This window comes from Branchiostoma lanceolatum, chromosome 18, assembly GCF_035083965.1.
Source record: "Branchiostoma lanceolatum isolate klBraLanc5 chromosome 18, klBraLanc5.hap2, whole genome shotgun sequence".
In the NCBI taxonomy this organism is placed as follows: Eukaryota; Metazoa; Chordata; class Leptocardii; order Amphioxiformes; family Branchiostomatidae; genus Branchiostoma; species Branchiostoma lanceolatum.
Window position 1 is genome coordinate 717,601 of NC_089739.1, and position 16,984 is coordinate 734,584.

The 16,984-nt window shown below is 42.7% G+C and overlaps 1 protein-coding gene across 1 annotated transcript; it reads right to left on the reverse strand.

The window, feature by feature from the left end:
* Nucleotides 1–8,868: 8,868 nt before the first annotated feature.
* On the reverse strand, nt 8,869–16,932 carry LOC136424176 (protoporphyrinogen oxidase-like). The gene is made up of 13 exons (XM_066412678.1): nt 16,600–16,932; nt 15,771–15,857; nt 15,467–15,601; nt 15,034–15,149; nt 14,748–14,886; nt 13,932–14,085; nt 12,930–13,123; nt 12,426–12,486; nt 11,982–12,100; nt 11,647–11,760; nt 10,926–11,075; nt 10,532–10,574; nt 8,869–10,046 (listed from the first exon to the last, which is right to left on the reverse strand). The coding sequence occupies exons 2-13, from the start codon at nt 15,855–15,857 to the stop codon at nt 9,904–9,906; spliced, it is 1,455 nt and encodes a 484-aa protein (XP_066268775.1). The 5' UTR covers nt 16,600–16,932; the 3' UTR covers nt 8,869–9,903.
* Between the last annotated feature and the right edge of the window lie 52 nt (nt 16,933–16,984).

Below are 16,984 nucleotides of genomic sequence, written 5' to 3' on the forward strand. Positions count from 1 at the left end.
AGCCACTATAAAGCGTTTAAGCATCCTCCATCAGAACATCTGCTTGGAGAGTAGCTTAATTCTGTAGAGGGGCATTGTCAGCCTGCCAGACCAGTTGCGTTGGCCTGTTGTTACTGATTTTTCCTCTAACAAGGTTTCAGACAGTGAAATTACAGGAACTGTGACAGCTAGGGGTGGGTACCGGTACATATAATTCAGGTCCGGTCCAGGTCCAGAGGGTCTGTACCTGATTATAGTAGCGTCGCAGTACATCATATTTTGGAGAGCGAGACACACGTAAAAGTCTCCAAACGTCATGTCTGGAACGATATAATTTCTTAGGTTTGCACTTTGTCTCAAAATTATAACTATACTCTCCTCGCCGTCTGTTTACTCATCCTTTAAGTGTTTCTAGATATGATTCACAGCTAACGTCTTCGAAAACGACTCGTTAAATGAGGGCCTGCATGGGGGGGTCCCGACAACGCTCTACGCTAAATTCGGAGGGCCGGCTACGTAATACGCTAAATTCAGAAAGCCTCCCTACGCTCTACGCAAAATTCAGAAAAGCCTCCCTACGCTCTACGCTAAATTATGGAGTGGTCGGCAACGCTCAACGTAAAATTAAAACGGCCGATTACGCTCTACGTAAAAGGGGCATGCGGGCTCTATTAAATCTGCTGTTTTGTATTTTCTTAGACCGGTTATGTGGCCGCCTGCTGGTAGCCTGGTACTATGAAGTTTCTAATCGGTCCATAGGCCGGTGCACTGTTTTTTTACGGACCTTTTTTTTTTTGGACCGGTCCATCAAGAAATACCGGTTTTGTACCGGTACACGGTACCGGTACCCACACCTAGTGACAGCTTATCCGTTTACAATTAACAGGAGACGAGAGTGACTTTATAAATATACATAATAAGTGGACAGATGAAACTTTCCAAAGTTGCAATTTTCTATCCTTCTGCTGATTAGGATATCTAGAATGAAGGTGCAGACAGGTCAGAAAAACGTCATCATCGACACCAACCAATCCAATACGAACACCACACATGAAGTGTTGAAATTATTTTCATCATGATCGTAAATTGTAATATTATTTGAATATCCAGCCCCAGACAATCAACACCACGCTTTACGTAAGACTGATCTTCGGTTGTTTGTCACACGGCATTACGGATCAGCTACCGACGGAGCATTACCTACAAAAGCACAGCAACCTGTGCCTGAGGCATTCTACACGAGTTGCAAGGACGAAAAAACCAACTGTAGCTATACTGACTGGCTTGAAAGGTATGTTTGGATAATCACTAAATGTTAATCTGTTATTTAGACAGTTTAGTGTACCTTTTTTCAGGGTATATTTGATTCTCCTAGCAGAGGTTGTGGTGGAAGATTAAACGCTTTCTGACCGTTGGCAATGTTAGAAAGCTTTCACTGATATATGTCAAGCCGTCAGAAAACGTTTAAAAATCTTCTACCCCCCATCTGCTTGGAGGTTATGTTGATGCTGCATCCTCATACCTTTATATTGTGACGTCATCAAACACCGGGGACAAAACCTGCCAACATTAGAAACAACCATTTGACCATGCCACCTTGCCAGGCTACATTTTTATAGGCTAGTTAAAACTCTAATTTTCCCCTTCATAATGCCTCAGATGATTTACATATCATAGCAACTGTAACAGCGGACTTTCCTTACTTTTTTTTACTAGTTTTTACAATAATTGCTACGAGAGTTAATACGAAACACAGTATAATAATAGTAATGACTGTTTTACAATATATTTAAAGAAACAGACAGATAGAACTTTGCAAATTTGTAATATTTCTATCCTTCTGCTGCATGATTTCCTTATCTAGAAGCTACGTAGGTACAACTAGAGTCATGAAAACGTCATCACCGACACCAACCAATCCAACACGAACACCACAGCTCTTGCAGTATTGAAATTGGTAATCATGACCATAAATTGTAATATCATTCAAACAGACAATTAACACCACTCTGTACGCAAGCATAATTTTGGGTTGTTTGTCACGCGACATTACGGATCAGCTACCGACGGACACACCCTACAGAAAATCAGCACCCGGTGCCTGAGGCATTCTACACGAGCTCCTGCCCAGAAAGTGCCGACTGAAGCCATTCTGACTGGCTTGAAAGGTTTGTGCCTGCCAGTGGGTAAACAGTTAATATGTTGTGTACCCGGTTAATATCATACTTGAGTCAGGGATTGTTGAGATGTTGGGGTCTAAGGTTGCGACGTTTTCTCACTGTGGGTAAGAGTAGATGGTTGTCAGAAAAATATGTCAGTCTTCCAACCCAAAATTCGCCTGGGAATTAGTTAGTCCTAAAGAGGGAAAGAGGGCCCATGCATTCTGATTTTTTTGACGTCAATAGTCCTGTGACAAATTCTACCAGAGGTAGAAGACCACGCAGCCTTGCTAGAACACAGTCGTTTAAATTTTTTAAGAAATGTGCTATATATATAACTTAAAACTCTACAACTAGAAGGCTTCGGAGTATGAACGTATGGTAAATGTCATAGCTTATTTGACTACAATGCACTGTATGTCTTAATACAAATCCATCATTTAGACGAGAGTGATAACGTCGAACACAGTCCTACAGCGACTGTTTTATTTGATAATATTTCAGAAATAGACAGATAAACTTTTCAATAGAAGTGTTAAAGGTTCTATTTTTCTGCTGGGTTCCTTATTTGGAGGGTGCAACCAGCGGCATAAAACGTCAGCAAAAAAGGTAAACAACTTGAACATTAATATTCAATCAGCCAGCCTCAGACAATCAACACAACATCACGAGGACTATGGTAATTCAAAACCATTTGTTACACGCTATAACTAAGAGAACAACTAGTTAACTACAGAGGTACGTATACTACGACAACAACAGCAAAGAAGTGGAAAAGCTCTCTTTGTTTTAAACAGTCAAACGCCACAATTAAAACTGTTCCAAAACCTCTTATTTTCAGGCGACAATTTTGGCATGTTCAAGTATTTAACGCAGCAAGAGGTCTGGAAGGTAGCCTGGATACCAGACCTTTCGGGCTAGACGATAATCCCTTTTTTGGCAGTGGGAGAACATTATACGCGATATTGAGTTTGCGCCCGGTGTCTCTTGGCAGCCGATCTCTGATATCTATCGCACTCGAGAGATAATTAGGGGCCCGTGTGCTAACTGTGGTGGCGGGGCAAGTTTCTTTCCCGGCCGAAGGATTAGTCAATTTAGCGCGGTGGTTTGGTACCCAGGCAGGCTGGAAGGACAATTTGAGTCCAACTACATCTCCTGCGTGAACCAAAACGACCCCTTATAACTCTCATAAGTTTGTTTTTCCTTTACTTTCTCATGACCTCATTTGCATAATGCATACAGACCCATATATTTCCATTTCGGTAGATGCTACGGATGCCATATTGGAGGTTTAGGGACCTTTTGGAAAGGTGAATATACCTGCTAGTGCGTAAAGATAGTGAGGACCATATTTGTATAATTCATGCAGAACCATTTATTCCCCTATAGGAAAGTTGCATACACCAGAATGTGCATAATAGAAATGATGACCTCATTTGCATGATCCATGCAGACAATTCATATGTAATTTTTGGCCAATGGTAGGGATTTTCTATTCCAGACACGGGTAGTTTAAAGGATGGTGAATACAGTTGCATGTGTTTCATGGTAATGAGGACATTCTTTGCATAATGCAAAACATATTTTTTCCATACTTCCTTTATTAATGGGAGAGGAAAATCTTGCATTTTCTCGAAAATGTTGCCTTTGTTGTTTTGTAGCTGCTTTGTAAGATTAACAGTTTGACCGAAAACTGTTTTTGGAGATGGACGAAAATTGATGCGTTCGTGGATGCCATCCATTTGAGACTCATTTGATCAAATTATATCGCCTAAAAAGTCAATCCGGACATATGGAACTATTCTGAAAACACATTTATTACTAGATTTGTTGGTTCTCCAACTTTTAAAGAAATAAATCTAGCAACTGCGTCAAGTGAAAACAAAGTGCTGAGAGGACAATTTCTCCCCTGTGTGACCCCTCCTCCTATGACGGCCTTATTATGTAAATACAGACTTTCCGTGAGACTCAGGATTCCTTCTGATTTGAGCTCTTTTCTTTTCAAATTCAAGATCCAAGATATAAAGTTACTTTCGCTTTACAGAGATGCTTCGTGTTCTGTTCAGGTAGCAGAGCAGAGCACCATGGGAAGAAAGCTGCGACACCTGCTGATTTTCCTTCTCATCATCCTGAAGGAGCCCAACGTGCCAGAAGCTGGCTGCAGCTGTGCCCCGTCATCACGCTGTGATTGCCCAAACCTTGGCCTCACCAGCATCCCACAGAACCTCCCGATATCCATTCATGAGTTACATTTGAAAGGTAACCAGATAACTAGCATCCAGCCTGGTGGATTCGCAAATCTACCCAAGCTCAGAAAGTTAGACTTGTCCTCCAACCAGATAACAATGATTCAAGTTCGTGCATTTGCAAATCTACACCAACTTCAAAAAATGTGCCTCAGTTTTCTACAACCATATAACAACGGTTCAACCTGGTGTATTTGCAAATCTACCCGGGCTCGAAATGTTGCTTCTGCACAGTAACCAAATAACAACGATCAAACCTGGTTCATTTGAAAATCTACTCCGGCTACAAAGCTTATACCTGTACAACAACAAAATAACAATAATCCAGCCTGATATATTTGCCTATCTGCCTCAGCTCATATGGTTGGACCTGTCCACCAACCAGATAACAGGGTTTCAGTCTGATACATTTGCAAATCTACCCCGGCTGCAGACATTGCGACTGTACGTGAATCCAATGACAAATATTCAGCCTGGTTTCTTTGCAAATCTACCTCAGCTTCAACAATTGTATCTGGGCTTCAATCAGATAACCACAATCCAGCCTGATGCATTTGCAAATCTGCCCAAACTCAAATGTTTGGACCTTCAGCGAAACAAAATGTCTACCATCATCCCGTCAGTTTATAGTTCTCTGTCATCTAGCGTTAAAATTATACTTAAGGAGAACCCCTGGCAGTGTGACTGTAGGATGGCTCCCTTCAGGGCCGAAGTTGATAAATTTCCCTCGTTTAAAGACCAGATAATTTGTGACAAACCCACAAAATTCAAGGGACAGAAGCTTGCAGATGTCCATCCTACAGAATTGATATGTGAAGAACCAACCATATCAACAATGATATCAACACTGCCTGTTGATATCTACACCACATTCAGACCAACTGCAGTGCCAACAACGTTCTCATTTGCCAACACAGAAAGCACTGCAGGCCTAACAACCGACCGAGATGAATCGACATCTTCCTCATTTGGTAACACAGAAAGCACTGCTGGCATAACTACACGCCCTGTTGTATTATCATCATCTTCCTTATTTGGCAACACAGAGAGCACGGCTGGCCTAACAACCGACCGAGTTTTATCGACATATTCCTCATTTGGCAACACAGAAAGCACTGCTGGCCCAACACCTCCTGTACGCTCCACACTGCCCCCTTTTAGTCCAATGAGAAGCAGTACCCACAGTTACATTAGCACTCTCACCTCTCGCTACCACGTGTACTTCAAAACCAATGCTCGCTCAACAGCAGGTAAAACATCCAAAACAAAACAAACCCTACCCTCACCCCTTGCAACAACTACAGATAAACCAGAAAGCAGCAGTCCCCGTGAATCTGTTCGCAGTTTCCCCCTACCTGTCCTAATTGGCTTTGCCTTTGGTGCAGCGGCTGGCCTTGCTCTATTTGGCGCCATGATTATTCTCATAATTTGGTACAAGAGGAGGACCAGGCATCCTCCTTTAGGACCGAATCCCAATGTTGTTGGTAGCAACACAAACACAGCAGTTTCTGTGATGTCCAGTGGTCATGATCAACAGCACGGAGATACGGGCACACTTCATGGTCAGGCAGGGCAGGGTCAGTTTCAGGCTAACGTTCAATCTCTGAACGCTGGAAATCTATCACATAATGTGCTAGCTGCCTTAGGCCAAAATCCAATGTACGCTGGTGTGGGAACACCACCAAAGGTCCCAACATCTACAGCAATGGCCAGTGGTCATGGTAAGACAGGGCAAGGTCAGTCTCAGGCCATCACCACTAGCACTGAACACAACACTAACACCATAGATGCTGTAGTGACCAGTGGTCATGATCAGATAGGGCAGGGGGAGTCTCAGGCTTTAGCGCAAACTCTGAAAGTGGGAAATCTTTCACATAAAGTGCTAGCTGCCTTAGACCCAAATCCCATGTATGAAGGTGGGGAAGCATTACCAAAGGACCAAATATCTTCTAGAGGTCATGATAAGACAGGGCAGGGCCAGTCTCAGGCTAACACTCAATCTCTGAAAGTTGGAAATCGTTCACATAAAGTACTAGCTGCCCTAGACCCAAATCATATGTACGCAGGTGGGGAAGCATTGCCAAAAGACTCTACATGTACAGAAATGGCCATTGGTCATGATCAGACAGGGCAGGGTCAGTCTCAGGCCATCCCTGAACACAACACTAACACCGCAGCTGCTGTAGTGACAAATAGTCATCATGGTCAGATGGGGCAGGGTGAGCCTCAGGCCTTTGCGCAAACTCCAATAGCGGGAAATCTTTCACATAGAGACGTGCTAGCTGCCTTACAGCCAAATCCTATGTACACGTATGTTAGAGGCAAGGGAACACAGTCAAAGGGCCCAACATCTACAGCAATGGCCAGTGGTCATGATCTGACCGGGCATGGTCCGTCTCAGGCCATCACTGAACACAACACAAACACCACAGACGCTGCAGTGACAAGTGGCCATGGTCAGGCAGGGCGGGCTCTGGCCACCGTGGAATCTTTAGATGCTAGAAATGCATCTTATGGCTCAGGGCCGACTGCTTCACAGTCGAATTCTATGTACAGAGCTGTGGGTTCGTCTCAAGGAGTCACTGAACACAACACAAACACTACAGCTACTGTAGAGACCAGTAGCCATGATCAGACAGGGCAGGGTCAGTCTCAGGCCACCGTAACATTTTTGGATGCTGGAAATGCATCTTATGGTACAAGGCCGACTGCTTCACAGCTTAATTCCCTGTACAAAGTTGTGAGTCCGTCCCAGAATAAATCCAACTCACACAACACAGCTACTGTAATGACCAGTGGTCATGATCAGACAGGGCAGGGCCAGTCTCAGTCCATCACAGAATTCTCTGATGCTACAAATCCATCCTATGGCACAGGGCAGACTGCTTCACATAGGAATTATCTGTATGCAAATGTGGAAACACCATGATTTAATCAAACCTTTCCACTGGGTGAACGATGAGTTACAAGCAAATTTGTCTTTGCTATTATTGACTGATCATAAAAAAGATTATTGGATGAACATAAAGATTATCAAAAAAATTATTCAGATGTCATTGAACTCGAAAGGCGTTTCACTGTTAAAAGCTGCTAATTTTCCAGACACTTTAAGGTCCAGGGAACCCTTTTAAAGCCAACAGAAACAAAGCTTGTGAAGCTAAACCTTTCCTATTTCCTTCTCTCTTTAAAGGCACCTCTGCTGGTCATACCAATTAACTTCCTCAGCTTTCTGACATTTTTAAACAAAACTTAAGCAAGTGGTCAAGATGCAAAGAGAGGGCTTGGAGGTAAACTTGCAAATGAACTGAACTAATGGGACATGACCTCCTGAGAAGTAAGCAGATGTACACAATTCTAAGTACTGCTACCGTACTAGTAACTCTGACCCCTAACAACGAGTAATCAGGGCTTGTCATATTTACCTGCAACGTGAAATTTGTAGAATTTCAAGGTGGTTAAAATCAAGGTTTAAAATCAAGGTTTAAAATTAATTGGATTTTAAACCTCCTTGGTAAAATGAATTATAATGTTCATTTTAGTAAGTATAGCAGTTTGTGTAGACTTCAGTTCAAGCCTGTTGTTGTCGTGGATAAAAGTACAGAACTAAGTGGTTTATTCAACCGACGTTTCTGTGACCGCATGTCACCTTCCCCATGTAAGGGCATTCTTACTTGTTCACTACGCACTGCAGCTATAGGTGTCGCTGTCTCAAGGGCAAAGTATCTACATAATTACCCTAAAGGCGAGGGACGGTCACCGAAACGTCGTTTGAATAAATCACTTGGTTGCGTAAAAAGAGTCTTTCTATTCAGTGACTTATCAACCTGATGAAACTATTCACGGATGTTGTTGTGCAAGGAGGACACAATCCGATACTTTGATTATGTTACTTAGAGAATCCAGGACTTTTACTCCGACCCCATGAAATTACAGTAATAAGAGAAACGTAAAGCTATATACAATTTATAACAGTAGCGTATTTGCCAGAGATGAAGTTTGCTTTGAAGAATTACTTAAAAATGCTGGATTTTAACACAAAAATGCTGGATATGATTTTTATGCCAAATTTACTCATTTGTCTCTGAAGTCTTACAAAGGTTTGAGTTTCAACATTGTTGAATTGACATATCTCTTGTGAGAGTTAAGGGAAAGATGGGACTGAAATGGTGTCATGAAGGAAAGTACATTATCTCATCTTTCTGGTGTGGATTTAGCTTCTGCTGGACCCTGGCTTAGTGATATGTTGTTGTTGTCATTCTCGACAAAAACATTATTGCAGTCACTTTTCATCAGACTATGTTTTTAGTTTCTGTCACAAAACACTATCGTTATCCGTTTGCATGAAAATCAGCCTTGTATTTAGTTGCTCCAACTTAATGAGTATGACTATGTATGTATTTAGTTGCAATGCACTTGTTTGAAATGCGACAACAGTTGTTCTATCATCATGATACCGCTTTTGTGATATCTTAACACTGTACCCGTTTTGAAGTATTCTTAAGACATGTATTCCAACTTCATTATTGCAAATTCAGTAGCAGAGAAGGCCACTCTATCTTGATTGAATGGATGACATCCACACACATTGCAAAACTGATGCGATAAGATCAGGAAGGTTATGAAAATAAGCTTTGGCTGTTTGATTAATTTATTTGGCTGTAAAAAAGTACAGCCAGGGCTACCCAACTAGCCGAAGGCTATTACAAAGGGTTAGCCCTGTTATGATAGAATCTAAGTCTATACATGCACTTTGCAGTCCATTTTCTTGTTACAACTGGCAAACCTAAAACAGTATCATCAATGAGAAGTAAGACCTAATAAAGAGACCAACATAAAAGGCTGCTTGTACATAGCTACTCACTTTTATGCCATAGCATTTTCAATTGTCTTGCAAACTGGAAAAGTGATCCAAAACAGGGAATATTTGTAATTTACAAACCAATTGATTCATGTAAGAACTAGAAAAACTAATAAATCAATTTTAGTTCCAGTGACATCTGTCACTCTTCTGCAGTGTCAAAGAATAAACTGGTAGAACAAGTGAAGACATGTCATGTGAACATGCACTAAAACAACTAAACAAGCAAAGTATCTGGCTTGTAAATAAATGGCAATTCTAATTCATGTAAATGATGAAGGAATAGCTCCAAATAAAGCATCATAGTAGCTGATAGTGTCTCTTGTCTTTTGACAAATGTAAGTGAATGGTGTTCAGCACCAGGGACAGGCACATTTGACTGTGTGGAATGCATTCAGCACCAGTGTGTGTGTGTTTGTATGTGTATGTGTTTGTGTGTGTTTGTGAATGTGTGTGTATGTGTGTGTGTAAATATGTATGTGTGTTGTGTGTGTGCATGTGTGTGTGTTCGTATATATGTATGATATATATGTGTGTATGTGTGAGTGTTTGTATGTGTGTGCATATGTGCATGCATGTGTGTGTTCTTGGGGGACCCAATATACTGGAGAGTTCCAAACGAATCTTCATTAACCTAAGCATGTGCACATGTAATCCTGGTTCAGTCCCTTTCACATGTTTTCAAAAAATCCCTGACGGCTTTCCTGGCACTGAGTACGCAGTCGTTCACCCCCACCCCCCGGTACGAGCAGCCCACCAGGCTCAGGGGCAGGCTCCTCTTCGCGATGTACGACTCCATTTGTTCTGCAGATAAACATAAACAGATAAACATGAACAAATCACCATTAAAAAATAAACAGATAAACATAAGCAGATTGACACAAAAAATAAACAGTCATACATACACTGATAAACATTAACAGATTAATAGATCAACATAAACAGATAAACCTGAACATTCATATAATTTTTGGTTGAACTAAAGCATAAATACTTGAAAAAAAGGTTGAAGATATAAAGAGGCACTCTTGTTTATTATGTAAGTTTTCAATCACTGATAAAAGCCATTGATTTTGAATTGCATATTGTCAGCACACTGAATATAAAGGACACAAACAGGCAAACTCGCACAGACACATTTGTTTGTTTGCTAGTAGGTCGGGGTCCATAATAATGCTGAACACACAAAGTCACACTAACTGTGTGCATAAACACATAAAAATTGTAATGTAAGTTCAACAAGAAGACTTTTGTTATTTTCCCCAATTGTTCGCCTCCTTATCTCTTACCTAGTCTGTCAGTATGGCCCAGTGTGTACTGTGGTATACAGTCCTGCAATGGAGACAATTGAACAGTGAGTTATATTGGAAGTAATCTATTATACTTCATTACAGATGGAGTTCTCGAGCTCCCATCAAAACTGAAACAAACATCATACACTTACAGGAATGAATGGAATTCGATTAATGAATGACTGACTGAATGGATGAATGAAAGAATAAACAAATGGATGGATGGATGAACAAATGAATGAACGAATAAATGTATGAAGGGATGGATGAATTGATAGTTGAACAAATGGATGGATGAATGATGAATAAACAAATAGATGAATGAATGAATAGATGAATGGACTATGATTCTAAACAGTATTGTTTGAATTCAATGTTCACGAGTGCTGACCTTCTGAATGGTAGTGAAAGACCTGAGGGGGTCGGTTGTGATGTTTAGATGTCGGCTGACAGTCGTCACGGCAACATCCAGAAGGAGGGAGGTGTCGACCTTGTCGGGGTCACCAAACAGCTGGTTGAACCAGGTACCCCCCATCATCACCTGGGGGGGGGGAAGGTAGGGGGTCAACATTTGGTGTACTGTTGTATTGAGTAAAGTCTAACCTGTCCAAAAAGACCACTAAGGGAACTGATACAATCTGGTCTATATGGACAGGTAGTCACTATAGACATGATTCTTTCTGCTTGTGTCCATTGGAAAAATCAAGAGACCGCCGAAAAGTGGTCGCACTGGCCAGCTTCCCCTGCAGTACCAACCGTGAGCAGCGTGGTGGAGCTGTTCGCCTACAGTACCTAACATGAGTCATGTGGTGGCACTGCTAGCCTGCAGTTCCTCCCATGGGTCGCGTGGTGGCGCTGCTAGCCTGCAGTACCTACCGCGAGCCATGTGGTGGCACTGTTAGCCTGCAGTACCAAGCGTGAGCTGCGTGGTGGCGCTGTTAGCCTGCAGTACCAAGCGTGAGCTGCGTGGTGGCGCTGTTAGCCTGCAGTACCTACCGTGAGCCGTGCGGTGGCGCTGTTAGCCTGCAGTACCTAGCGAAGCAGGGTGGCGCTGCTAGCCTGCAGTACCTACCGTTAGCCATGTGGTGGCGCTGCTAGCCTGCAGTACCTACCGTGAGCCGCGTGGTGGCGCTGCTAGGCCGGTTGTGCTGAGGGAAGATGGAGGAGTCAAACACCACTCCCAGAATCCTCTCTGGCTCCCCGGACGGCACCAGGTAGCCGAAGCCCTTAAAGACAGACAAGGAAGCTGTCAGACATACATAAAGATTTCGGATGTCTTAAACAACTCTCCAGACAGCACAAGGTTCTGAAATCAAATCCTTTAAGGACAGACAAGGAAGCTGTAAGACTTTCAGACACAGAACTACTTCAACTTCAAGACCAACAATGGAAAACATAAAAACATAGATAGATACACATTTAAGCACTAAACCCTCCCCATTCGCACCTCAGAAGGCAGCACATCTCCCGCGTACTCCAGGTTGACCAGTCCGATCGTGGCGGATGGATTCGCGCTCAGGTTGTCAGACAGAACAGGATGATGCCCGGCAAACATTGGGGACAAACCTGGGAAAAACATTGTAACAAATGTATGATTAGGCAACATTATGCAATGAACTTAGACAGTTCAAATATTGGCTGAGAAATAACAACATCATATAACTACAACTGTAACTATTTCCAAAAGACATGACTTGAAGGTCAGCAAAATAGGATTAAAGTTTTCTCCCATCTCTTTGCCTGACTTGCGTAGTTTTAACTTCAAACTGCCTGGGAACCAAGGACATAAACTGGTGTGGTGTAACAAGTATATTGTATTGGCTACTGTTGGTAGATTAATGTTATAAAACAAATGTTTGTAAAAATTATGATAAACAACAACAGTACTCACAGTTACTGGGGACTGCAGATATAACATGGTTCACCTGGAACTGCTCATCTAGGGTGTTCACCTGTAAAGGGGGGGGGGGACACATTGACATGAAACTGAATCTTAGAACTGGTAACCACATCATGTACATGTGCGCCAGTTCTAAAACCAACAGTGCCTTCTAACAAGGTAGTCCCATAGCCTTTTTGAGGACGAAGGGGCAGTGGGTTTTTATCCACTGTTTCTAGGTCAGGATACTGGAATGCAGAGCCCATCCCTCTCCTTCCACTGCCTTTTACATCCCCAACCAACGTCCAGTACCCATTTTTACACCTGGGTGAAGTGAGGAAAGTTGTTTTAAGTGCCTTTCCCAAGAGCAGAACATCAGAGACTCATCACAGAATTTAAACCCAGTTCCTGGGCCAAACACCCTTACTGCTATGTCAACATTAGATCACACTTATGATGATGAGATTACCCCTTACCACATCTGTCCCACACACCTAACACACCTGTCCTACTCACCTGTACCACCTGGTTTGCTGTGTCAAACTCCAGCCTCTCCACCCTCCTCTCCGTGAGAAGTTCCACCCCGCTCCTTGCCAGGTGTTCCTTTAAGGAGTCGGACAGAGCCTCCAGACCATCCTTCAGGGACCACAGGGCCCACTGCTCCTTCTTCGCCTTCTTCAGGAGCTCGCTGTCTATTCTAAGGGGTGTCTCTGTGGACAAGAAGAAATTAGAGTAGCTTAGACTACCTAACATCTAGTAGCTAATACAGAGCCCGTTTGTTAATGAGAATGCAACAAATGTCAAAGGCTTAAGTTTGTATTTGAAAGAGAATCAGCACCAAGGACAGACCAATCCCTGTGAAACTGTTGTATATTTGTTAAAGTCTCGTCTAAAGATTGTTGTTTCCAAAGAACACAGCTCGTGTGATCACCTTTCATACATCCCTGACTATTTCTTCCGTAGATTAAGGAATCAGCACCAAGGACAAGCCCAACCATAGCAAAACTGAGGTATATTTGATATAGGTCTATGTACATTTGTATAGATTGTGGTAACTTGTTTCCACAACACAGACTTGCAGGAATTCTCAGGCAGTTTCTTTTTTTCACGGAATCAGTACCAAGGACAAGTGTCATGTGAAAGAAAAGGAAAAAAGCTTGCAGTCGCCTGTATCGCAGCCGACCAACGATGATGACCATACAACATAGATTAGAGTACCTTTCCTTGCATTTTCCTAACAGCATTACAGCTTTAACTGTAAATATTTGTTGTATACAAGTAGTCTGTGTGACCCAGGCTGTGAATGCTTGTTTATTTCTTTTTTGTTTCCCAAGAACACGGCCCTGTGATTTAGATATGTTTCTTTGTTCATTGATGAAAGTTAGACATCCAGGTAGTAAGATATGTCAAAAATAATTACTCCAGCAACTGGAATCCAGTTGCTTGAGTAATTATTTTTGGCATATGTTTCTTTGTTCTTTCTCTCCATAATTGTTTCCAGATCCTTTTTTCACGAACCTTTTTGCTTCGGCCCAAACAGCAGCCCTCTTGTGATGGACCCTTTCCGCCGCTCTGCCTGGTGCATGCTGGGAAACAGCGCCTGGACGCTCAGCTGCCGACAGTCGCCGCCGTAGATCCCGCGGACCATCGGGTCAATCGCGTTCTCCGTAAACTAGGAGGGGGGGGAGGGCAGAGTCAGTTTTAAAAGTCTACCACAACAAGAAAGTGTAGGATTTGGATTTTCCACCATCTCACTGCAATCTGCCCCAGAATTCAAATGACCAATCAGCAACGTCACATGACCTTATGGTCACGTATCATCAGCAACCTTAAGGCCATAGGTCATGTCACTATTGAGTGATGACTGGTGTGTCCTCACGTAGATGGCCTCCTTGATCCCTTTAGGTACAAAGTTTTTGGTAACACTTGTTGACGATCTCTGTGATTGGTCCCATTTGAATTCTGCAGAAGACTTCAAATACAATGTACCTGTACTCACGACGTACACTGTGAGACCCAAGCTTCTTACTGCTGGCTGACTTTTGGTTGTGCAAAAAAAAGGAAACTTAACTTGGTTAGATTAGATTTACAGATATTGCAATGTTGCAGAACCTTCTCACCACTTAATGGCAATGCTGCCTTGTGTATATTTTGAATTGTGGAAACACAAATTTGAAGACTTTAAAACAAAAGATTTACCTGCTGTCCCAGCCTCCTACAGAGGAAGCTGTGCACCCTCTCATCCCCCTCGTCCTGTCTTCCCATCAGAAACTCCTTAAGACACAGTTAAATACTTAAGACACAGAAACTTAAGACACAGAAGCAGGGTCTTACCTGTTTGCCAAGCCTCCTACAGAAGAAGCTGTGCACACTCTCGTCACCCTCCTCCTCCCTCCCCTTGATGAACGGCTCCCTCAGACCCAGCAGGGCTGGAGACTGGTTACCAAACAGCTCGTACCGGCTGAACAGGCCTCTGGGTGGAAAAGAACAAGTCAAACCTCAGATCTTGTTTATTGATGGTATCTATATGGCTATGGTGAAGTTTCCATTATGTCGGGTTTTATCATAGTTAACAACAAACAAGTTTTGGTTGTGAAGTGTATACATGTCTATGTTCTACCTGAAACTGCTGGGCAGTTTGTGCAGTTTCCCTCCAGCGAAGATGAAACGGTTCTTCGCTCCCTCGTGGCTCGGAAGAACCGGCACGATCTCGTCTGACAACCCAAGGTCATCCGCCTGGAAATAGAACACAACCAAGGTCATCTTGTACACTGTCGAGACAATCTTCCTATAAGAAATTTCAAATTTTAAAAATTCAAGATCCATCTACCGCTTCTTGACTTGAGCTAGGCTGTCTACATACATACGTACGCACATGCATACATTGTGTATACATACATATATACATGCAATTAACATATGTCATACATATATAGTAAAAACATTCACACATAAATACATACATACATATCATCATGGTGAAGGTAATAAAAAGTTATAGTCTTTATGATCATCTCAAGCATGTTGACATTTTTAAAAGTGAAAGTCCTCACCATCTCCAAGATGTTGGCTCCGGGCTCCCCCGCCACCCTGAGACTGCGCGGTCCGTGCTCGAATATCGCTCCTTCCTCTGTCTTTGTAGACTGGAGCCATCCGCCCAGCCGCGAGCTTCCCTCCAGGAGAACAACCTGCGAACAAACAAACAAGCAAACAAACATGTTATACATCACAGAAGCAGTGGATTCCTTGACCAAGACTTTTAAAAAAGCTGATCATGAGTTGAGAAAAAGACCCGAGGCACATCAGATTCAGAGACGGATATTTGGGAAAATCAGAGAAGCGAGAAATTGCTCTGACCTTGTTGACGAGGTGCGGCGCCTTGCTGAGGTAGTAGGCAGCGGAGAGTCCTGAGATCCCACCTCCTATCACGGCCACCGACGTCATCTGGGGGGCAGGAAATATCAACTATTTTACTGTGTTTAACCTCCAACCTGCCACGGCAGCTGTTTGATGCTAAATTTGTATTGGTTCTGGGGATAGGCAGCAGGGAGAAGGTTAATAAAGTGATTAATAACATTAGCATTCAACCCCCTTGATTTAAGGAGATCAGGTAATCCAAGAGATGCAAACTTCAGATATCCAGGTGTTCAAGATGGCTTTGATAACGCCCTTTTTTAAAATGTAGTACCCGTTGGAATAAGCCCATTCGTAATTCCGACTACGTATGTGAAGTATAAAAGGTGAAGGCCCCTGGCTTGAAAACAGTGCTCGTCTCGACATTGTGTAGATTTGCATAACAACGCCCAGACAGGTTTTGTTTATCTCTCAGGGGCCTTCACCTTTGACACTGCACATGCGTACTCGAATTTACGAATGGGCTTATCATTACTAGTAGAGTTGACATTATACTAGCCTGGTAACCTAGCCATCTAACCAACCCGCCCGGAGTTTTCCGTAAATTACCCATTCTAAATGTCTGGATCTGGGCTTGGTCTTGAACCCTAGGTACGGAGAGTTGTAGCAAACGGAAAGACTGCGTATCTTGTTACACTAAACCGTACGACATAAAGTTACCACGGAAATGCATATAGTGACCTTATTAAATGTCATACTTCAGGACTACGAACAAATTTCAAATCATGTAGTAACTGGATTACACACAGAAGAAACGCAAAGAAAGTCTTACCTTAAAACTCAGACAGTTGCAGACACTAGCCTTAGAGCACGTACCGCATTTTTACATTACATATGCCAGAACACGTACGCGTACGACTGGAGACTGATCTGAGCCGAGCTATGTAACGTTGAATAAACTAACGTGGGAATTTGTAAACAAAAATTCAGGCTGGGGAAAGTCTACTAGAAAAACGACGGTACGTTTTATCAAACATTGGAACTGAACCTAAGGAGTAAAACCTTCCTTAAATCGAATAAATCATCGATTAAACTCAACTGTTTTCCTTCCAACCACAAAGTTCACGTAATGTTTGGTAACGCACATGTAGTGGGCGGGGCTACAATATTACTTCCGGGTTCGCAGGTCAATCTATGACCTGAAGTGACCTGTCGTT